The following is a 23,078-nucleotide window of genomic DNA, read 5'->3' as shown; positions in this document are numbered from 1 at the left end:
CTTTAAATGAATTGTTCCATTGTGGGGGCAGTCGAAGAAATCATTTCACAATGCTAAACGAAAACATCAATCTGTCACCACGCAGTGCTTGCCAGCATTTCAAACGTCGATCGTACGCCGAGGCTCGTCTGCTGCACCGGTACATAATCAGCAATCACCGCCGCATCTCCACGCGATCTGACGTTTTATTTCAAAACTGACAGTTGAAGTCTCGCTCAATCAGCTCGAGCGAGCGAGCGAGCGGTCAATCCGCGATCTGCCGGTGTGGTCCGCGGCAGCCGGATTGCCGCGTAGTCGTAGGACGGCCTTACCGAAGCGCTGCTTTATTAATGCAATCGATTTACAAATTAGATCGCATCCATCTCGCATCGGCCACATTTGTTCGCCCATCGCACCAATGTTCCGTTCGTTGGAACTCCAACTCCTTGGTGAGGCCGGTCGGCCTGGTGTTCAACGGAGAAACAAACGAACGAAGGAAGGACGGTTACCACACACGGTGCTATACGATTGGACGCATAAATCCGACACTAAATATCGATAAATTCGGCTCACAGGAGGAGACGGCCGCCGTGCTGTCTCGTTTGCCCCGTTTCACTTCATCCCCTTTTCTCCGATTCTGGACCTCATGTGTGGCACACGCGTGGTGGTTACGATCGATCTGATCTTGAACCGCATGGTCGCGAGCCGCACCATGCAAAGATGCTGTTGGTCGTTCTCTTTCGGGCCGTTTCCTTTTCCAGCGCTATTCATTCATTCATTCCAGCGGCACCATGCCACCCTAGGCCGGAAGTGGAAATTCCAATTCTGTGGGCCGCACCGCGCACATTTCTATATGATCCACTTGACAACGGCGTAAGGGCGTGCGCGCGCGCTAGCATGATTAACTGTTTTGTGCCCCTTGATTGATGGACAAGACGATGGAGACGGTATTCCTGGCCTACGAAGATGTTCTTTCTGCCGTTGCAATCAACCTTCTTAAGGTACCGATGCACGAATGCCACATTACTGTTGATAATGGTGGAAAAGATTTCATTTCATCTTACACATCCATCTATCTCTTATCCAGTGTGGCTGGAAAATGTTTTAATTTTTATTTTACGCTAAGCCAACCACAGTTTACCGCCAGTGAAAGTTGCCATCGTGTATTTGCACCTTAATGGACGATCATGCTAACTGATCGTTCGTTAGTGCCCCTGAAATCGTATGAGCACGACTGCGTCTCGATTGCATACATACGGGAGTTTTACTGCTCGGACGAGGTTACAAGGGGCAAGATCATTTTCAAGACACGTGTAGCAAGTCTACTACTTTTCCAATAATTTTTCTCACAGGAAGATCTGTTTAAAATATCCGATAAATCAATACAATAAGTGTTTCTAGTAGCTGTACGACATATGCATGATAAATTCTTACTGATCTATCATGCGAACCACTAAGTTTTGAATCGTGGAGACAAACATGAGATGCATAGATTTATTCCTTAACGATTACTTGATCTCAAATTCACGGTTTCATGATTTCTATCGAATTTCACGTTTGCATCACACCGATGACGAAGTGAGTACAGTCATGCAGCATTCTGCGCGTATAGCACAAAATTGAATTGTAAATGAAGAGCAACAACATAGTTTGGCATCAAACTACTCTCGTACCACAAACATGCATCATTCTCCCTCATAGAATGCAGGTATCTTCTTTTCTCTCGACTCGGACGAGACGATACAGCTTCGCAGCGACCGACTCGTGGCCGACAAACAAACGTCATTTATCTGCCGTTGCTGCTGCTGCTGCTGCGTACGACTTGAAGATCACTCTCTCCAGATGTACGTCGGTGTATCAATCTTCTTCAATTAAGCGCTTAAGTATATTGTGTCTCGCTCGGTCGCTCGCGGGATAAGGAAACGCTCCGAGAACGGCCGACATTCATGGTTCTACTTGCAAATCTGGCACTGGTGTAAGCTGTACCGTACTATCGGAACATTCGGGAGCGCCAGTGTGCATTGCGTCGTTTACGAAACCGGGGGCACAGACGGGACGATTTCGGTGATCATGGTGCGATACTGGTAAGAAGCAGAACTACACAGCGTGTTGTAGCATTCCGTACTAAACCGTTCGATCCTACAACCGCAGGTTGTTGGCATTCGTGGCCGGGCTGGCGGTGTCGCTGGTTTTGACGGAGGATAACGATTTTGTTGACGTGTGCTTCGGACCCGAGGACGAAAGACCTCCGCACTGTGAGTTTATCGACTTCGATGACGTATTCCAATCGTCCAGCGCCGACATCAAGTTCAACTGGAGCCACATTACGAAGTTGGCGATCAGCAACAAGCGCATCATTGGTATACCGTCGTCCATGTTCACCTCGCTGCCGAATCTGGAGAGTTTCGTCGTGCTAAACAGCTTGTTCTACCGCGAGATCGACCCGAACAGCTTCCTCGACTGTAACAAACTCAATCACGTAGAGATAACGGGCACGAACATCACGCTGCTGGAGGCCCATTTGTTTCCCCGAACGCCAAGCCTACGGTATCTGCTGCTGCATCACAACCGTCTGTCCGAGATCAAGCACGATGCGTTCGAGTTTCTGGGCGAACTGGAGGAGCTCAATCTGTCCTACAACAACCTGACGCGGCTACCGAGTGGAGTGTTCCACAAGCTACGCAAGCTGCGAACGCTCGATCTCAACCATAACCAGCTGATAGTGCTGACCGTCGACAGTTGGTTTCCTCCGGAGGGTACTGCGACAATGACCTACCTCGACGCTTCCTACAACGTGATCGTCGATATGGCCTGGTCGGACATCGCTGTGCGTAAGGTTAACCTTAAGTACAACAATCTGACCAGCGTCCAGTTGAGCGGCAATTGCAGCGAGTTTCACGCGTCACACAATGCCATCACTCACTTCGCTATCGGCCAGCACTGCAATCTGGAGAAGCTCTACCTGGCGCATAACCGTATTCAGGGCTTCGATTGGCTGCAGCGGTGTGCCGGGACACTGCGCTCGCTGGACATTTCTCATAATGTGCAGCAGAAGTCGACGGACTTTTTGAATCTGAAGCAAATCACGGCGCTAAACATCGAGTGCACCAACATTACCATCAATTACAAAACCCTGCATGATTTGCGGAGTTTACGCTTCCTGGACATATCCTACAACAACCTGAAGCGAATCGATATGGAAAATCTTACATCACAGCGACTGCTGGAGCGGCTAATGGTTAGCGGCAATCCAATCGCCAACATCTCGATCGCATCGATCAAGCGTAACTTTCCCAGCCTTAGGACGCTCGGCATCTACGATCTGCCGTGGAACTCGACCTCCCTCTCGATTGCGATCGATGATCTGAAGAAGCACGAGATTCAGCCGTACATACGTAGCGACTATCTGTTCGACGATTCCAAGTGTCCGCTGAAGGTAGTGCCCACGCTGGGAAATGAGGTGGACCACGAGTTGCCAGACTCGGACATCTCGTTGCTCAAACAGGTGCCCGCCGCTGATAAGACCGCCGAGTATGTCGTCATTGCGTTGCTAGTGTGCATGGTCTTGGGGTTGCTGGGGAAGCTGTTCATCGACAGCCGGTACTTCCCGGTGCTGTTCAAGGAGCGCATCCAACGCCGCTCGTCCATCTCGCACGAGAGCCTTGTATCGTGTGATCTAACTTCCTGACCAGATACACCCTTATTCCAAGATTGTGAATTGCTCGTAGCAGATGAAGCATATTTCGCTACGTATGTAAGTAAAGACCCGTGAGGCATCCTAGAGGTTAGAGTTTGGCTAGCGGATAATAAAGGACCCTTTTCGCTTATTTAGTGAGTGAACATACTAAACCGACACTATGCAAAGACAATGTGTTATTCTCTTACACCGGAAACACCACCCAACACTGTTGTTAGTTGTTGTTGTTTCTGTTGGTTAGACAAACATTATCAAAGTCCAATGTCGTGACCTAGCCGCGAATTTCGACCGTTGGATGGTTGATTCGGGATTTCCGAACCGCAGCGTACGACTACGAGATTACACATATGACGTCATCGTGTACGATGCACAAAACCGCAACTTATCGAGTTAACTAGCGATCTCTGGCGTGCCCGACAACTAAAAAGTCTGCTGTTTCAACAGCAAATTTTTAAAGGAATAAGCTACAAGAATCCTCTGGATTCATTCATTACAGCAGCGCAATCGCACAAAACAAGTGTGTGTATTCAGCTACAGGCCATGATTCACCTTCTTCATTTTGTACTATCAAACACTCGATCAAACATCGATCCGAGGCCACACACTGATCTGCAAAAATAACATTCGCCGTTCTGATAGACGCTGCCTTTTTTAGCTAACTGTTAATCAGGAAACCTTAAAGCGTATTACACATTTTGATTTACCAGTACAGCTATAGGCGAGCAAGAATAACGACGGATATTGCATGGTTTTCAGGATGATACAGCCGACATTTGGCAAAAACCTCCAAACCTACCATACTGGGACGTGAAACAGAATTCCAAGTGAATTAGTGTCCACTCTGTGGCGGCGATCCTGCAGAAAGAACCAACATCAATCAATACCCGCGTGGGTATACGTATCAAAACATTGAAATAAATAATTGTTTACTTACAGTACCGTATAGGCTGTTGATTTGGCGACCAGCGGACGTTAGCTGGCTCGTCGCGGGACGGAATGACCATTCGAAGCTTCTTATCTTCCCCCCTGCCGCCCCCGGGGCCATCGTGCGGAACGAAAGCAACTCAAATGACAATCGATGCCGTTGCTTGGAAGTGGACTCTCGGGTTCCGCTGATAAGAAACCGATCCCATCCCGAGCATAATTCCCCTTTTGCTAACGCGATCCAATCCCAATCCGAATCGGGTCATCTTGGTTAGTTCGCATCGAGCAGTGATCCAGTACAGTTTGACCAAACATCCTTTTCAGTCCCGCGTCGCCACCGTGATGGCTCATCGTAAAGGGTAAGCATTCATCACCGGCAGGGCCAACGACTACCGCCTGTTCCTGTGATGGTAACCACGACAACTTACCCATCTCGATCTTGATCTCATCGAATCGAACAGCGTACTAGTGGGAGTAGCCATTTTGGCTCTTTGTGTGGCTGCTGGTTCCACCTCAATGAGTATGTGCCAATGTAGCCTCACGCACAGCTGCGTCATTGGTAACGTTAACGGTGTACAGCTTAGCACCAACGCCATGCAATGCTCGCTCAATCAGACCGACATTAGCGATCTGCTGATCGTGCGGTACAACGACACCGTACTGCGGGCGGATGCGTTCGGGCCGTTCGTCAATCTGACGATGCTGGAGATTTTCCACGGCTCGATGGCGGTGATAGTGCCGGGTGCGTTTGCGAAGGTGCCGAACATGTTAAAGATCGTCATCCAGCATAACAAACTGGTTATCGTGGAGGACAACACGTTCGCCGGATTGGACGAGCTGCGGCTGCTTTCCTTGGCGTTCAACAATCTGACGAGCATTAGTGCGGGTGCGTTCGCAGGACTCAAGAATCTCAGCTACCTCGTACTGACGGGCAACTCCCTGACCCACTTGCCCGCGCCTCTCTTCGAGCCAACACCGAAGCTGATGACGATCGTTATGAACCACAATGAGCTAGCCTACCTGCCGGCGCCCCTGTTCGACCCATTGAGCTACATATCGCGACTGGACTTGTCGTACAATCAGCTGCAAACCTTTAAGTTCCCAAAGCTGAACGTAACGTTGCTGACGGTGCAGAACAACTCGTTGACCGAGCTCGCCCTTAACGACCACGTGGTTTACTTGAAGGCGGAACATAATCAAATCTCGAGTCTTACTGGAACCGGCACTAACCTGACAACACTCTTACTCAATGACAATGCGATCACGGATGTGACGCCTCTGTTGGGTATGAAGAAGCTGACGAAGCTATCGCTCAACGATAATCCACTTAAGCCGTCTACGGTGTTTAACGGTTTCGATGGGCTCCACCAGCTGATGCTCAGCAACACAAGCATTCAGTTAACCGAGCAAACGTTTGCCAATCTATCGCATTTGGAGCTGCTGGATCTGTCCTACAATGGACTTACCGAGCTTGATTTCCACTTGTTCTCCTCACTCATCGATCTCGAGATACTGATCGTGGCCTTCAACAAAATCGAAACAATTAACTTCATCGAGCTGCGCGAGAACTTGCCCAATCTACATGTGCTGGAAATTTGCGGTAACGGTTGGAACTCAACCTACCTCAAGACCGTCTTGACTCACATGCGCCGGTATCATCTTTCGGCGGACATGCAGGGACTGTCCTCATTCTTCCTGTTCTCGCCCATGTTCGTTGAGCTGTGTTCTACGGCACCGACCCCCACCCCGACCTCGGACGAGGACGATAGCCTGTACTCGGAGGATATTATCGATAAGGATTTCCAAGAGTTCTACCCAACCACACCGGAACCGAGTACTACCGAGAAGATCTTGCGCACGATGCTCTCAACCAGCAAGTCCGTCATGCCCGAAGCCTCTACCCCGAAGTCGATGTTGCGCAAGCAAGCCATCGCTCTGCTTGAAACCGACGCGGACATGGGACCCGCGGGTGATGGTGCTCCGGTGCCACCGAACCCACAGCCGACATCCGCCTCGTCGCCGCTCATGATGACCTTCCAGGTGTTTGTCTATCTGTTTGCCGTGTTCGGTGTAGTGAGTCTAGCCGTGCTCGGTTACTATATGCGCCAGCGTCGCTTTGACGTGCGTCGCATATCCCCGATGGACATTCCCGACTCGGTTCGGTTGGTATAAGAAGATGAGAATTAGTCACATCGATGGTAGGCACAAACACGCTGGAACCTATCTATACCTAGCGATCCAATGGCGCGAGATGAAGGTTGTTCAGGATTTGCTCGTATTCACGCTCTAGAGAGATAAGCAGCATCCGCCCAGCCCAGTGTTCGCCAATCGAAAAACCTTACATTTTGTTACAACCCAATAATGTATTTAATCATCTGTTTGATTTTGAACCTTTTAATGAACCCCGTAATGTGGTGGTGACGTGGTGCAACAGTGTCCCTCGTCAGTGTGTGGGGCAGCTTTCCGTGGTTATTCCAACATGTAATCTCAAATACTCTCGTGTTGTTAAAAATCATCAATAAAGTTTCATGGTATCGCGCGGAAAAATAATGTCGATGCCTCGTTTCATTGTTTCGTAAAGTGCTTACAGTGCTTACAGATCAGTAGTAATCCAAACGAACCGGAATTCTAATTTGCCAATATGTTTGTTTATTTCGGTTTAACATTCGGTAAACAAACTAAACGCGAGTCAACTCTAGGCCGTTTGTGCTACAACAGCGACCCCGGAAGTCGCGGAAGGGGGCCTTTCTATTCCGCTGCATTAACAATGATCGTTTTGCCCTTCGGATCATCAAAGCGATCCATTGTACGGATGTCCATCATCCAGGAAATTCCGTACGAGCCGATGATGATGAAGATAAGAATCAAGAACAGACCGGACAGAATGCCACCGCTGGTGAAGCCAACGCAGTCCCACGAGTCACCAAATCGATCCGGGGTGGCTACGACGCCTTCTTCATTAGCAAAGAACGGCTGCAACTGCACCTCGTTGAACACGATCTTCTCGTTTAGATCGGTCGTGTAGTACTCCCAGTGGATGCAGTGGTACGAGAAGTGCTGATTAATGTGTACGCGATTGCGGAGATAGTATTCCTTCTCGTTGAACCGCACTCCGGTGATCTCCCAGGAGCCTTGCGTGAGCAGGAAGAACAAGTCGACCGTCGCACCAGCGCCAGTCAGCTTAAAGTGCAGCGTGGGTTGTTCGGCCGAGTCGCTCGAGTTATCGGCTACACGCACAACATTATCGAACTTGGCCGTCGTCAACGGTGTGGCTCCATCGGCTGCACCATACTCGAACGTTTCGTACGCAATCAGGAAACCGGTCGTGTTCAGTATCTGCAATTCCGGTTCGACCTCATCCTGGCGCGCATCGGCTTGGCGTGTTTTGCGGACGAGCGTCGAGTAGCTGAAGGAAGGAGTTTTGCCGGTGTAGATGGCCAGTATGTTGGGATGTTCGTTACGCAAGCGGTTGAACAGAGCATCGATCAGGGTATCATGTGATGCGTAATCGCCAATGGACAAGTTCACGACCACAATGCCACCCGCCTGCGGTACAATGCGCTCGCTTAGCGAACCATCAGCCTGCAGCTGCACGCTCTGGGCGTTGCTGCCATCCAGCACGCTCAACGGTTCCTCTACGCTCGGCAGGTACGATTTGCGCTCGATTTTCTGCAGATTCTTGAAGCAGGTCTGCGTTTTCAGGCGGCACTGGCTCAGATCTTCGGTCGAAAGGCTTTCCTCCGCGAACACGATCGTGAAGGTGTTCTCGTCAATCTGCGCATCGACCAGGGCGGCAAACTCCGAGCTGGTGTAACGAGTCAGCGCTGGAACGTATGTAACACTGATCCGGGAAGAGAGGATTACACATTTCAGAAGGTTAACAGAAACAAACCGCACCGCGGATCACGCGGAAACTTACGAAGGTTTGCCCCAAACGAACACGGGAACATTTTCAGCAAAAACACCGCCGAAGCAGGCGATTGCCAGCAACAGGAACAAGACACCCAACTTGGCCATTCTCCAGCCGTGGAACTATCCGGGAATGTGTTAAAAAATGAAGTCACGAGAAACTTCTGACCGAAAAAACCACCTGACGAACCGTGATCCCGTGACACAACAACACGTGACGTCACGCTCTACTCGTCAAGGTTTGATGTTTGGATTTGGAGGGTGACCAAAGTTAGTAATTTCATTTAATTAATCGAATATTGGCCCACAAATAATTTACTATTTGGTACAGCTGCTCTTTTAAGCACTTAACCGCAATATTAACAAGGTTTTTCTTGAAACAAAGAGTGCTTGAAGTTTGAAGCCGGTTTGAACCCGGTTGGCTGACTGTCAAAATCTATAGGCCCTGCCAGACGGAGCGTAAATTTACGCTTCGTGTGGCACGGGCTTATTGGTATATTCAAGACACCTCACGGTTTTTAAGCGAACTCGAATGTCGGTAGCTAGCAACGAGCGCTCGTTCGATTCGGTGACTCTTTTTACACAATCGGGCCCCACACTCGAATTTTTCGAGTCGAGCAGGATTTTTCAAAAGTACGTTACAATAAATAGCGTGTCCATTCCGGACAAGTTTCTTTTTCTCTTGATGATATTGTGTTCTCATTTCCCTATTCAATAATAACATACAAATGCCAATACACCATGCCTTCATTCTCCTCCCACCTAAAGACTCAGAGGCTAGGGAGGTTCGTCTTGCAACTACGCGAGTTTTGCTCTATATTTGTTCACCTGCTTCAACAATAGAATGATACGAGAAAAATATCTCTAGAATAAATTTGCTCTTCCAATGAGATTTATGTTATTGATCCGCCCCCAGTTTTCCGTACTCCACGTGTGTTTCACTCAGCCGCAATGGAATATACCATTTTTTAAAATAAAGTAATGAACAAACACTTGTTTTTTGTATCTTTTACATCAACTACAACGGTACAACGTTGGTTGAGTTAATACACGATGTTCCATTTTATTAGACAGGACAGGTTTACATTACTGTGGCATAGATTTTCCCCTTTTTTTTTTAAATAGAATTTATTGTCAACAACATATCGACCAGCGCGGTAATACCGTGGTTTTCATTTAATCAAACTGTAACAACCCCTGGTTTGTCGACCCGATTGTAAATAACTAAACAACGAATAACAACTCGCTTACGAAAGACGAGTGGAATGAACGTGGAGGCACGTGAAGGAATTGTAAGGAACTTAATCCATGCACATTTAGAACCGAGATTAATAGCAAGATGCTTTCCACTAGTAGCGAGCATCGGGTTTTTGTCGTTTTTCGAATATTACACCACCTTCCGAACGATATGCTATTGTTTCGGAGACATACAGACACATTTTGATACCTTTTACTGTTTGTAGACACCGTATTAGGGCGACCCATTCGAGATTGGAAGAAATTGGTGGGCCGCATTTAGAGAACAGTACCACCACCAACATACCGACGGCGGCCTCCCAATGATCGCTCATGGAATGCCGTATACCGAGAATCGATCTCCGGCGCTCTCTAGTTAGCCATGGCAGCTACTTGCGGACAGTTCGGGATCTTGCAGTGTATCTCGGGGCCACATCCGGCGGCCAGATTGGTACGTGACTCGAAGCGATCGAACAGCAGTGGCTTACGGCAGAAGGTGCATTCCTCCGGGCACGACTTACCGCTCAGCGGCATACCCAGATCCTGCCAGACGACCTTCATATCGCGCACCATCTCATCCATCATGGCCGTCGTATGGTGAGGTGTCGGAGCCAGCCGAAGCTTCTCCTCACCACGGGCCACCGTCGGATAGTTGATCGCCTGTACGTAGTGACCGAACCGTTGGATCATACGGTCCGACACTTCCGTACACTGCTGCGGATTACCAATCTTCACCGGAATGATGTGACTCGGCGTGTGCTCCACCGGGAAACCTTCCTCCTGCAGACGGGTCCGCAAGTAACGTACGTTGGCCTGGTGACGCGTGCGCAGTTCGCGACCCTCCTCCGATGCCAGTATTTCAATCGCTTTCTTCGCTCCACACAACACAGTCGGTGGGAGCGACGTAGTAAAGATAAATCCAGCCGCATACGATCGGATCATATCGACCAACAGTGACGTACTCGCAATGTAGCCACCGACATTACCGAACGCTTTACCGAGCGTTCCCGAGATGATGTCCATGTTGTGCAGTTGGCCCTCGCGCTCCCCTATTCCGGCACCATGCTCTCCGTACAGCCCAACGGCGTGCACCTCATCGACGAACGTCAACGCGCCGTACTCGTGCGCAATCTCGCACAGTTCCTCCAGCGGACAGACCGCTCCCGTCATGGAATGCACCGTCTCAAATGCAACGATCTTCGGTAACGACTTGTCCACACGCTCCAGCAGTTCTCGCAGATGCTGAGGATCATTGTGACGGAAGATATGCTTCGGCACACCACTATTCCGGATACCCTGTATCATCGACGCATGATTGCCGGCATCGGAGAAGATGTGGCACCCGGGCAAAGCCTTCGCCAGCGTGAACAGCGTTGAATCGTTCGCCACGAAGCACGACGTGAACAAGAGAGCATTCTCCTTCTGGTGCAGCTCGGCTAACCGTTTCTCCAGATTCTCGTGGTTCATCGAATTGCCCGAAATGTTTCGGGTACCACCGGCCCCGGTGCCGTACATCTCGAGTGCGTCGGCCACCGCACGTTTCACCTCCGGATGGCACGACATACCAAGGTAATCGTTCGAGCACCACACCGTGATCGGTCGCTCGCCCCACGAATATTCGAGCGCTCGCGGAAACTGCCCATCGGCGGCCAGACGGTTCACCTTCTTGAACACCCGGTAGGAATGATCCTTCTTCTTGCGCAAGATCTGATCGTGAAAGAAGTCCTCATACTGGAACGTACGCTCCGTCGGTACCTCAACACTCTCGACACCGAGCTTCTTCACGTGCGGCGAGTCCGTGCTCAGGAAAGGACACTTCTTTTCACCGGCCACCGCCGACGATGGTCGATCCTGCTGCATCGGTTGCTGCAGCGAGCTCAAATTACGGCGGCTTCCTGCGGCTTGAGCATCTTTCGTCTCGTCCACAGTGGCGGCATTCGCTGGCGTTGCTCCTGCCGTTGATCCCTGCAACGTCGAGATGGTCCGCTGAACCACCGGACACTGCGCACCGTACGCCTTGAGCAAGGCCGGCGCGTAATTGCGCACGTAGTTCGTGCTCAGGCGGGTCAGGAATGGGCAAGGCATCTTCTTAATGCTGCTTACCGAGCGCGCAAAGAACAGAGCTGAGTTGCGATGGAAGAGCTGAAACGATATAAAACCAAGCGGTTAGGGGTAAAGTTAGCGACTCCGTACGAATCCTAGTTAGACCATTTGACGCAAATCGACGAGACAACAACCCAAAGCACATTGGCTAGTGAGCGTAAAGCGAAAGCAATTCTGGATGACCTTACAAGACCCACACACAAACACAGAGTACAGCTTCTTTGAAAACTGTCGTCATTCAAACTCTTATTTGAGGCTAATTTGCAAAACGAACATGCCGTCGTGTCCCCTGGTGGTGAACAGACATTCGAATTGCTAATAGCTCTGGCCTCACTGCGACGGTTTTCGTCTTTACTGCCCTTCGGTAAGGTGGGCTATGAAAGTAAGATGATCTTAGAACTTCAACGCTTCTCTACCTGAATCATCGTGGAGAAGATCGTTTGCATCAGCAGCACACACAAACAACACAAAGTTTCCCAATCGGGCTCGCGTTTCACACCTTTCCTTTGCTTATTATCTATGATTCAAAAGACCACGGACCCACTTCTCCTGTATGTCACTTGTGGCAAATCACTACGATGATTGGTGGCAGCGACTAGTGAGTGAAGCGATCAATCCTCACGCAGCAGCATTTTACTCTGCACACTTTTACGGTACACCATAAAGCGATGATGGTGATGATGACGAAACGGATACCGTCTAGCACAGGTCGCGATCGCCGTTAAGACACCGGCATCGACACCGCTGGCGAACACGGGGGAAGGGCGGCCGTTCGATGATGAATGATCGGCAATGGAGCGAAAAGGAGAATGAGGAGAGGGAGATTCAGGAGGGTGGGGGAATGGAGGTTTGGCTGGTCGGAGCAAACTTCCAAAATGGTAACACCACCGAACCGGAGTACTTCTCGCGCGTTCGTATTACGATCGGTAACTGTGGCGGGATACGGTGGTGGTCAAACGTTTTTATACGCTGTCACGATCGCACCGCGGTCCGAACCACTCGTACGGGGTCGTGTCCTGAGGCTGCTCCGAGCACGAAGGCTGCTCCGGCGGAGCGACTGTTTAATCACCCGCGCTACGGTGATACCGAAAGGCAGTGGCGATTTGCAATTTGCTATTGCACCACCGTGACACCACACACAGGCACACAGGGCCCTATTAAATTGCGCAAGAATCCTGCTGACGCCTCCCGGGGGCAAGCGACCTCAAGGAGTAATCATTCCCGCCGAGAAGATTCACCGGTGATAGTGGATCACTTTTCCACTGCAGCATATGCCAAAAATCAATCAATTGCACCACGTTCTGCTTGTCGCTCGATCGCCTCTGTCCAGATCCGGGAACAAGTAACGCTTGCGATTGTCGAAGCACGACTGTAGGCCACAACGCGCAGTAAACGGATTAGTAATGGAAGGTCAAACAGTACCCCGCTAACCGGACATCACACGCCACGCGGTGTCGATATAAAACGATGAATTTTAATGGCAATACCCTCACCCCATGCAACCGTCCATTACCATTTTTGGGTTAATTGGATATGCTCGCATTAAAAGAAACTGCACGAGAGAGCGCCACCAATCGATCGTCCTTGTTCTTGTTGTTGGCACGAATTAGAACAATCTAATGTCTTATCTTCCTCCTTCAATCGACTCAAACGACAAAAACTGGCCTTGTCGTGCACCGATGATGTTAGTCTTTCATCAAGCAGTTTGGCAGGGAAGGGGGTAACAATTCAGGAACAGGAATGAGCCGGTTTGAGACAATCATCCGATGTATTACAGTAGCTACATCTGTGTCAACAACAGCATTGACGGAAATTCACCTTGGGGTAAATGTAAGGACACCAGTTTCCAGTGCCACGGGTTTCTCATTCGATGAAAAAAAAACAGGTTTCTGAGTTTCTAGCCGCGGTCACGAACCTACAGCATGAGCAATGTATTCGGAGCGCATTCGAATCCTTTCTCCACTTAAGCCCCCCTTGCAATGCTACAACAAAGAAGATATTTTGATTACGGAAAGTCATTCGAAAATATCGAGCCAAACCAGTTACCTACCGTATCTCTGATAAGACACTGAGTAATGATATGCTTCTAGGGACATATTGAACCCGACGGCCACCCGTTTGGAGTGTGGCGCGCCAGTTTGCGATTTTTGCCACATCATCGTGACGGCGAATGTTCCTCGAGGAATCGGCGACTCGTCTACTAAAGCCACGAACGTGACCATGCGTTAAACAACTCTAGAGTCTCCCCAGCCCAGACGACAAAGGGGACGGGTCTCTAGTGCCAAACGAATGGAGTGAAATATTAAAGCCAGCCACCTAGAGAGTGGCCACACTAGAGGAGTCTTGAATTCACCAACAGATTGGCCTTGGGTAGTTGGAGTGGGCGATACAACCAAAACCGTACACGTTTTCAACGATAGTTATTAACGTAATTACAATTCGACGTTTCCATCGTCAACTACTCTGTTTAATGTTATTCGTGGTAGTTCTCCTTGCAACCACAAACCTTGCTTCGTTCATATTGTAACCAATGGTTCCTCTGTTTAAAACAACCATACTGCATTACATAGTCGCAACACAGTTTACTTTGATTACCGATATCAGCTTAGAGTAATGCTGTAAAATAATTCAAAGCAGTTGATTACTCTTGCGACATCTTCTTCGTATCGTTATCTCTACCTCATTGCCAGTGCTTTCATTCCTCACCGAATTCACTCACCATGCTCATCGCTACAATGCTACCAGGCTGGCTTTGCTACCTCAACGAAAAACAGCTTAACACCAGCTTGTAATCGAGCATCCAGACCGTTAATTAACGGCCCATACTTATCGCACCTGTTTCGGCAATCTTCTGGCCAAAACATTGAAGGAAAACATTAATCACTACCCACTCCACCTCTCTACCCATCAGAACGCACTATCATCCATCGGTCAGAATGACGAACAGGCGGATCAATCAAGCTAGCGGATGCTTACCAGGACCCACTGGAAGCTGACCGCTGTTGCTACTTGCTTTGCTGAAAATCGGTTCTCCTCCTTTACACCTTTTTGTGGTACTTACATTGCACAAAGAATGGAAAGTTTCTGTTCGTTTTTGAATTTCGTCGCTTATCGCAATGTTTCAGAACCGCAGCACCGATGGCCCGATCATACACAGCAGCTGAACACCTGACTCAACAAGACGAAAACACGAAACGAGAAAAGAAACGCTGGCTTTCGATTCGTCAACCTACTTTTGCCCTGAGCTCTACAACACAACTCCTTAACCACGGAATCTACTAATACTTCTGCGTGCCAAGCGAAACGATGGTCAGCCACATGAATTGAAGGTTCAACTCGTACTGTCGCTGTGCGTGCGCGCGGTGGCCCGAACTCGCTGCCACCTACTTAGTAGCAGCAGTCGTTGTCGTCGTCGTCGTAGTCATCGTCGACGTTCGCGGTTCGATATTATGTGCGACAATCTCTAACCGCAAGTCGCTTGCCCTGACCGCCGAACGTTGAGCGAGCGGCAAGCCATGCTGGTGGGGAGTAACCTGTTGGTGGCGCTACAGCCGTACGTGTGTGCGCGATCGGGCATCGGTGATAAGTCCTCTCTAATCCACCCAGAGCAACAAGATGGGGAACACGTAGGGAATCGAATGAAGGTTCAACAGATTAGATGCATATCCAGCGTTGCGTGTCTCTTGGGGTGCCATCTGCAACAATATTTTTCCTTTAAACCCCATACCCTCGTGCGCCCTTACGATCGACGAGTTTGCCAATTCATCATCACCATCGCTTATCATGTGCTCACCCGGTCATGGTACACCGGATGGTGATGGTGCTGCTGTGACACACACCAGCGACGTGCGTCTTCGTCTTCCTGCTCCTCAGTTCAGGTTCGTGGTCATAAAAACGAAACTTTCCTTTTTTGGAATCCGCTGTTAACCCCGGCGGCCACCCCCCATGACTAGGACAGACTGAGGGTGATGCTAATGGTCATCACTTTGCGGTGCGGTTTAGAGTTTGCGAACCAGTTCCGACAATCATGGTTCACTGTCGCGGGACATGGACACGCAATCAATGTGACAAACATTACATCAGCGGCGTGGCGTGTGTGCAACAGACCGAACCGGGAACTGCACGATGGACCCCGTGTGTGCGATAACGTACGGAGTTAACCCCGAGCAAGTGATCCGTTCCAATGTCGAGGAATCCGTTTCTAATCCTTTCTCTTTTGTAGCACTCGCTGATTCGCCGGACTGGGCAGTAAAAATGTGATTCCACAGATAAAACAAACGCGTGGGGTTGCGTTACTGGCCAATGGATTAACTGTGGCAAATCATCAATCACAAAGGTTATCGCCATTCTTGAGCGTTTGGGCTTTCGTCGCCTTCTTCGGTCAATCATGGCCTGCTTGTAGCCGTTCGTTCTCGGCACAAATTCAAGGCCATTCGAGCGTTTGTCTGCATCCGGCTAAAACAAACCTTGTTAACTGGTTTGAACTGGACAGTCATCTCCTCTTGACTTCGAGTGGTTTGAAGGACTCGTATCGCCCAGGGTCGAACATTGGAGCCATAAATCCAAGAAAGCATAACGGCCCCACGTGCTCCAGTCGACTCGCTGCATTTATCTCGGTCACCAACCGCGCCTCCCCTTTCGAGGGTGCCCTCTGACCAGCTGTGACCGATCGTCCTCGACAGGGAGAGTGGGTGTTCTTAAGCGGTGGGGGCGAGAGTGCACTGCTAATTTTACTTTTCGTTGAGCAACTTCTGGCTCATTACCAATTCATTATGCAACGCGCCCAGAGATACGCTAAGGAATCATTTTATCAGATGATTCCTCTCTGAATCATTTCTTGAAAACTAAACCCTGATTCAGATATCGCCCTGATTCCAGTTCCAGCTACAAATATTTGCTAGCGAAAGGGAATCCAACCATAGGACCAAATTGCATAATGGAATGTGGAACGGGGTCCACAGCTGGAAACGGTCGCGCCCGCCAACACCCTACCCAACTCCCTTTATCACTTCCAAGCCCTGCCGATATCGCACGGCCATGTGGTCACTTACCTTAACAACTCTATCTAGCAGGAGCACGGTTTTAGGATTCGATGGCGAATTATCTTGAGCGTGGATCACGAAGGAGTTGCAGATTTCACGTTCGAATTGCACCAGAAAAAAAGAGGTTTTCCTCCGTGAAGACAACAATTTTTTTTGTGATAAAAAACTGCTCGTTTAACTGTCACTTGCCCACTAAACCAACGCACTGACAGTCGATGAAAACGATAATAATGGCATTTTTCACAAAAAAAAAAGTGCCGTGAAACCGAGGAGAAATCCGTAGCTATCTGTCCCACTTTCCCTGCCTCACAAAAGGGCCCGTTTCAGCAGCTACCTGTCCCACTCTTACCGTCACAAAAGGGCCATCGGATTCATTGCGTGCATCTCGATCGAATTTCGTTTGCAGCTCGCACGCACGGAAATACACTGCACCGAAATGTACCTGACCCGTGGCGTATCCCTGTGCAGCGCTGTCCAACATCCGCGAAAGTAACCCCATCGCCGCCGTAAGCAAAGAAGAACGCGTTTTCGCTGACCCGCAGAAGGCGAAAGAAAATCCCCTCCCCCGCTCCCCCTCCGCGGAACCCAAGATCCATCCCTGGGACTTCGGAACTGGCAACAGCAGAAACAGCAGCAACAGAAGCAACAAAGAGTGGCGAAAAGCAAAGGATTTGTCCCAACTTGTTGGTCCTCGTGAGACAAATTGGCAACAACAAAAGAGAGCGGATCGCGAATCCGGATTCCGTGGTGGCTCCCTCCCGACTGGCCGGCCATCCGCTGAGTATCGGGGACTGTGATGTTATTGTTTTGACTATACGGAATCCCCGGAATACAGACGTTGAGTGCGTTGGCGATGGTTTAGAATCCTTCAGCGGCTTGCGGTCGGCCGGAACAGTACGGCCGTACAAGCAAAGTGTGCCACGAGAGTGCTTTTCGTGCGTTTTGCCGGACACACGCAGTGAGCTATGAACTCTCATCGTCCGCATCACCATGGTCCTGCAACGGCTATGCATCAATCCCCGCTGGGTGAGGTGGATACTGCCGTTGCTTCACCCTCACCGCTGCACAATCGCTTCGAGGCGGACAAGCACGCTTGGGAAGAAGCGATCCGTAGATACGTCGGCAACGATCCGCTCGATCTTTGGTTCAACTACGTCAACTGGTACGAGCAGAACCGATCGTACGATCGGGTTAACAACCTTCGGCCCATCCTGGAGAAATGTTTGGCTCAGTATCAGGAAACGGAGAGCTACAAGCAGGACATTCGGCTAGTGAAGCTCTGGATGAAATTCGTAAGAAGTCGTTGGAAAGGTTGCTGCGATCGGATATCAGACTATGACCGTTTTCTTTTATCTCTCTTCCAGATCGATATGCAAGCGGAACCGCCATCCTGGTATCAGATGCTGTACAACAAAAAGATCGGCACCCAGTGTGCCAGCTTCTACATCAGTTGGGCACACTATTGTAATATTGCCAAAGCGTATAAACAGGCCGATTCGATCTATAATCTTGGTCTTCAGATGAATGCTCGCCCTATTGAGGATCTGCAGGAGGCACAGAAAAACTTTCGCCTTTCGCATGCCGGCCGCACACTTTACAATGATCAGCTATCCAAAAAGCGATCCTCTAGCACGCTGGTAGAGCAACAGACACAACTCATCTCCCACAGTCCACCGCAGAAGCGCTTGAGGCATGAATCTGGGGAGTATCAACCGCTACCGCACCAAGAGCCGGATGTACCTTCATCAAACTACATATCTCCGGCTGCGGACAGCGGTGTCGAAAGAGCGCCGCAACAAGTCCGACCATCAGGCACTTATGAAATAAACAGCAACGTATACTATCCGCATCATCAACAGCAGCAGCAACTGCAGCAACAGAGGCATGCAGGAATGCCTCCACAGAATCAACACTCGTTGCACCATACATCGGTGGCATCGGGTGGGGTAGATTCGTCAGAACAACAATACCAACAGTACCACAGTCACCATCATCAACACCCGCAGCACCATCACGAGAAGCATAATGGGACTTACTACCATAGCAACAATCGTAGCCAACATGACGTACAGCAACCAACAACACTGCGAACATCGGAACCACCCACGGTAGCTACGCAAACTCCATCCAAATCGTCGCAGTCTCCCCCCATTGCTTATCATCCTCAGGCTGCCCAAGAGGAACAGCATGTTCAGCCGACAGCTGTAAGTGTGAAGCCTTCAGCAGCACCTTCTACGGACTATTCCGATGATAGCATCATCGAGTGTAATCTCAACAACTCCGCGTATGTGATCAGTTCTTCACTCAGTTACGTTTACGACGATCCCGAACTCCAACAGTATGGGCTTCCATCTGCACAAGCAGCGGAACAGGAAGGTCCATCCGATGGTAATGCGGAAGAACCGCCAATTTGTGAACCTCCTGAGCCACCCTCGGATGCCCTTCGGTTGCCGGAGGGCTTTGTGCGTGAATCTTACACAAACCACGAGACGTGGGACGTACCACTGTGTCTGGAGGAACCGTATGATCCGGAGCGGCGTTGCTATTATCCTAAGCATCTCGTCTACCCAGATCTGCACGTCGAACGACCGACAATGGAATTTTCGCTTGAGGAGATTCGTTCCCGCGTATGGTATCGCAAGCGCCAGGAGCAGGAGGATCAACGCGCAGCAGAAAGAGCTCGGCTTGCGAAGCTGGAAAAGGAGAAAAAGATGCGCCAGCTTCAGATGCAGCAGTACGAGCAGCAGCAGCAACAGTTATATCAGCGACAACAGCAGCAACAACAGCAGCAGCAGCAGCAGCAGCAGCAGCAGCAGCAGCAGCAGCAGCAGCAGCAGCAACAACAACAACAACAGCATCAGCAGCAGCAGCAGCATCAACATCAGCAACAACAACAGCAGCAGCATCAACATCAGCATCAACAACAACAGCAGCATCAATATCATCAACAGCAACCACAACCGCATCAGCATCAGCAAGCACAGCCGCAGCCGCAACCGCATCAGCACCAGCCACAACAACAACAACAACAACAACCGCAACGCCATCATCATATACATCAGCAGCAACAGGATCACCATAGAACGTTTGTGCAGCAGGAGTATCACAACGTATCTAATCACCAGGCACAACAGCATACCGGTTATCAGCAACAGGTGCGACAGGGTTCGATACAACACACCAGCAATTTCTATCATCAGCAACAACAGCAGCCACACAGCCCATACCATGGATATAATAGCAACAGTAATGGTTATCCAGCCACACCACCCCAGCACCATCCAGCGCAACAAACACCCAATATGACTCCCCACAGTCCGTACCATCATCCACACCATCATGCTCATCATCATCCGACGGTCATACAAAGTCAGCATCAGTCTTCAGTGCCTCCGTCACCGGTACAGATGCACTCGCCGTCTCCGATGCACTATCCAGCGCAACAGCATCAGTACGCTCATCCGCAAGCAACGCCGTATTCCCCGCAAGCACAAGGGCATTACGATGGATATAATCACCAGAGCTACTCTGCTGGCCATCAGTCTGCCCCAAATCATCATCGATCCTATCAAACGATGTCGACTGTATCCACGTTTGAATCGCATAGTCCGGCACCTCATGCTGTTGTGCCCCAACCATCACGGCAACCAGCACATCAGTACGCCATGACACCGCAAACTCCGCCAATCACGCCTCAAACACAGCCGTACGCAATGCCAACAAACATCGACATAGTGCAGCCACTAACTCCAACATGCCGGAACGCACCCTTGCCAACTGTTGCCCAGCAATCGCAACAATACCAACACCATTCGCAGCTGCATCAGCATTTGCAACCGCAACAGCAGCATCAGCATCAACAGCATCAGTACGTGAATCATCCCTTGCCGCAAGCCGTTCCCGCAGGGTATCCCCAGCCTACTACGGATGTGCGTGATGTGAACCATCATCAACAGCAACATCACTATTCTCAGCAGCAAAAGCAACCCCACGTACTTCCTTCCACAGCAGGCGTACCTGATACAAATAACCATCTACCGCAATCGGCAGATGTTGGGGGAACCAATGGTGCTGGAGCACCATGGCAGCAGCATCATGAAGCAAATATCAACAACAACAGCATTAGCATCAATAGTAATAGCAACGATGCCAAATACGGCAGAAGTATCGATGATGTGGAGGAGCAAATTGAAGCCTCAACAATCCGGTTCTCGACCTCCACAGAAAACGGCACCAGCAAAAGCAAAACAATTACGATCAAATTTAAGAAGGAAAAATCGAGCACCTCCAATCCATCGAATCCTTTCTCACCAGCCACACCGTACAGCACGACGGCGGCTGGCTCGCCTCCTACGGGGACGGATTCTTCGTACGGTGCAAGCGATCATCAACCGCTGGCTTCGACGAGAAAATATTCGAAGCAACCGAAACCGACCGTCGAAGCAAGCGGTGGTGCGGAGGAAGGAGAGGAGCTATCGAATGATCACGATCATCGATCGCACAGTGGAAAGACCAAAGCCAACTCATCCTCCACCTGCAAAGCGTCCCGGGGTTCGAAACATTCGAAAAGATCGAAGGCCCGTCGCTCTTCACCGATCGGAGTCGATCTGGACGCCACACTCGTGCCAGAAGAAACGCGCGCAAACGGCAGCAATCGGATGGATGATGCTAATTTGTTGCTTTCGCTTTCGCACTCTGGGGAAAAGGATGATGATTCCTCACTCTCATTGCTATCGCATGCATCGGACGGTCGATCGAAACGGACGAAAGGCAGCTCATCCGCGAAGCGCTCGAAATCGAAGCGAGGTAGCGGCACCAGTACAAAGAAGCGCCCTCCAGCCCGCCGGTTCGTGTTGTACGACGAGGAAGAGGAAGAAGATAATGGGACCGTCGGAGACGAGTATTCCGAGGAAGAGGAGGAGGAAGAGCACGACGATGACGGCCTGCAGGATAAGTTCTACAGCGCGAGTATGAATGGCAATATCGAGGTGGATGCCGATGCTGTTCATATTGATGATGATGATGATGATGAGGACGACGAAGATGATGAAGATGATTATTATGTCGTACTTGAGGATCATAGTGGAGGTAGCCAGCGCAATGGTGTGACGCAAACCAAACGTATAGGACGTCCCGATGACGATGATTCATCGTATCAATCGAATTCGGAATTCAACACGTCTTTCAGCAACATTTCATTTGCCGGTGACAACAGTAATGGACCGTTCAACTATGCTGGAGGTATTGCTAGTGGCAGTGCTGGGAATGGTGGGGGAGCTAGTAGTGGTGGTGGTACTGGTAGCGGCAGCGGCGGAACAGGAGTCGGCGTTGGAGGAAATAGCTGTTCAACACCGATCCGTCGGACACAAACATCCACCAAAACTTCCACCCCAATCGGTTCGTTCCGGTATCTGCGAAAGCATGAATCGAATCTATCCAATCTGGGTCAGAACGAGGACTCGATGAACTCTACTGTGGCCGAGAGTAGCTTCTTCCAGGTGAACGAACAGGACGAGGACTCCAGGCGGCGTCGGCTGGAGAAAGCCCTCGCAACGATCGATAGCCATCTGACGAAATCGTTCGTCGATCCGTTCAGCAATGAGCTGTGTCGTGCGTTCTTGACGAAGGTTGACTTTCCGTCGCGCAGTAAAGAACATGCGGAACACTATAGCATCACCAACACGAATCTTCCGAAGCTTTCCAAGGGTCAATCGGTACCACTCGGTGGTACGGTGTATAACGTCGAGAAGGAGGTTGGCCGAGGATCGTACGGTTCCGTGTTCCGTGCGGTCAATACGCAAACCGGAGGTGTTGTCGCTATCAAGTACCAGAAACCGGCCAACACCTGGGAGCTGTACATCTGCACGGAGGTGAAGAAGCGACTGAAGAAAGTGAACATGGTAAGTAAGAGCAATCATTGATTCAGTTAACAATAGACATTCGGTGATTCGGCTATTGATACTGAAATACTGATACATTTAATCTTTCGTAATTGATAGCTTGCTGGATTCATGGATATATGTGCCGCTGTGATTGCACCGAACGCGAGCGTACTGGTATCGGAATTTTCTCAGTACGGATCCCTGCTGGATATCAACAACAAAATCAGAACGGCGACGACGAAGGTATGCAAAAGCGTGCAGTACTGATAAGAGTAACAATAAAACCGCTCAAACCGGGGTTTCGTT

The 23,078-nt window shown here is 50.0% G+C and overlaps 5 protein-coding genes across 8 annotated transcripts in view; 3 read left to right on the top strand and 2 right to left on the bottom strand.

The window, feature by feature from the left end:
• The first annotated feature begins 1,903 nt into the window (after nucleotides 1-1,903).
• LOC125948871 (carboxypeptidase N subunit 2-like) lies at nucleotides 1,904-3,827 on the top strand. Its single transcript, XM_049675374.1, has 2 exons — nucleotides 1,904-2,063; nucleotides 2,131-3,827. Exons 1-2 carry the CDS (start codon nucleotides 2,050-2,052, stop codon nucleotides 3,665-3,667), a joined length of 1,551 nt encoding a protein of 516 aa, XP_049531331.1. The 5' UTR covers nucleotides 1,904-2,049; the 3' UTR covers nucleotides 3,668-3,827.
• A 1,021-nt stretch (nucleotides 3,828-4,848) lies between these two features.
• LOC125948859 (insulin-like growth factor-binding protein complex acid labile subunit) lies at nucleotides 4,849-7,129 on the top strand. The gene is made up of 2 exons (XM_049675350.1): nucleotides 4,849-4,959; nucleotides 5,062-7,129. Exons 1-2 carry the CDS (start codon nucleotides 4,943-4,945, stop codon nucleotides 6,770-6,772), a joined length of 1,728 nt encoding a protein of 575 aa, XP_049531307.1. The 5' UTR covers nucleotides 4,849-4,942; the 3' UTR covers nucleotides 6,773-7,129.
• A 97-nt stretch (nucleotides 7,130-7,226) lies between these two features.
• LOC125948899 (V-type proton ATPase subunit S1) lies at nucleotides 7,227-8,865 on the bottom strand. The gene is made up of 2 exons (XM_049675434.1): nucleotides 8,520-8,865; nucleotides 7,227-8,441 (listed from the first exon to the last, which is right to left on the bottom strand). The coding sequence occupies exons 1-2, from the start codon at nucleotides 8,615-8,617 to the stop codon at nucleotides 7,349-7,351; spliced, it is 1,191 nt and encodes a 396-aa protein (XP_049531391.1). The 5' UTR covers nucleotides 8,618-8,865; the 3' UTR covers nucleotides 7,227-7,348.
• Nucleotides 8,866-9,491: 626 nt separating this feature from the next.
• LOC125948854 (5-aminolevulinate synthase, erythroid-specific, mitochondrial) lies at nucleotides 9,492-17,033 on the bottom strand. Of its 4 annotated transcripts, none has more exons than XM_049675343.1 (2): nucleotides 16,900-17,033; nucleotides 9,492-11,887 (listed from the first exon to the last, which is right to left on the bottom strand). In XM_049675343.1, the coding sequence occupies exon 2, from the start codon at nucleotides 11,828-11,830 to the stop codon at nucleotides 10,118-10,120; it is 1,713 nt and encodes a 570-aa protein (XP_049531300.1). In that variant the 5' UTR covers nucleotides 11,831-11,887; nucleotides 16,900-17,033; the 3' UTR covers nucleotides 9,492-10,117. The 4 variants fall into 4 exon arrangements, with proteins under 4 accessions (XP_049531300.1, XP_049531299.1, XP_049531301.1 ...); XM_049675342.1 differs by lacking the exon at nucleotides 16,900-17,033 and adding an exon at nucleotides 14,910-15,290; XM_049675344.1 differs by lacking the exon at nucleotides 16,900-17,033 and adding an exon at nucleotides 12,389-14,082.
• LOC125948817 (uncharacterized) overlaps nucleotides 15,436-23,078 on the top strand; it is a 9,513-nt gene continuing 1,870 nt past the window's right edge. The window contains exons 1-4 of the mRNA XM_049675268.1: nucleotides 15,436-15,726; nucleotides 17,297-18,182; nucleotides 18,255-22,790; nucleotides 22,890-23,015. Coding sequence (XP_049531225.1) covers nucleotides 17,856-18,182; nucleotides 18,255-22,790; nucleotides 22,890-23,015 — 4,989 coding nt within the window. The 5' untranslated portion in view covers nucleotides 15,436-15,726; nucleotides 17,297-17,855. The remainder of the gene's footprint in view (nucleotides 15,727-17,296; nucleotides 18,183-18,254; nucleotides 22,791-22,889; nucleotides 23,016-23,078) is intronic.

This window comes from Anopheles darlingi, chromosome 2 (genome assembly GCF_943734745.1).
Source record: "Anopheles darlingi chromosome 2, idAnoDarlMG_H_01, whole genome shotgun sequence".
In the NCBI taxonomy this organism is placed as follows: domain Eukaryota; kingdom Metazoa; phylum Arthropoda; class Insecta; order Diptera; family Culicidae; genus Anopheles; species Anopheles darlingi.
This window is presented reverse-complemented; position numbering and strand designations above follow the sequence as displayed.

Excerpts from the sequence above, each read along its gene's own strand:
- LOC125948854 (XM_049675341.1), bottom strand. The coding sequence starts at position 12,294 with ATGCAAACGATCTTCTCCACGATGATTCAG. Across the intron at positions 11,888-12,264 it reads TCTTCTCCACGATGATTCAG|CTCTTCCATCGCAACTCAGC; the intron begins GTAGAGAAGCGT and ends ATATCGTTTCAG.
- LOC125948899 (XM_049675434.1), bottom strand. The coding sequence starts at position 8,617 with ATGGCCAAGTTGGGTGTCTTGTTCCTGTTGCTGGCAATCGCCTGCTTC. Across the intron at positions 8,442-8,519 it reads TTCGTTTGGGGCAAACCTTC|TGTTACATACGTTCCAGCGC; the intron begins GTAAGTTTCCGC and ends TTCCCGGATCAG.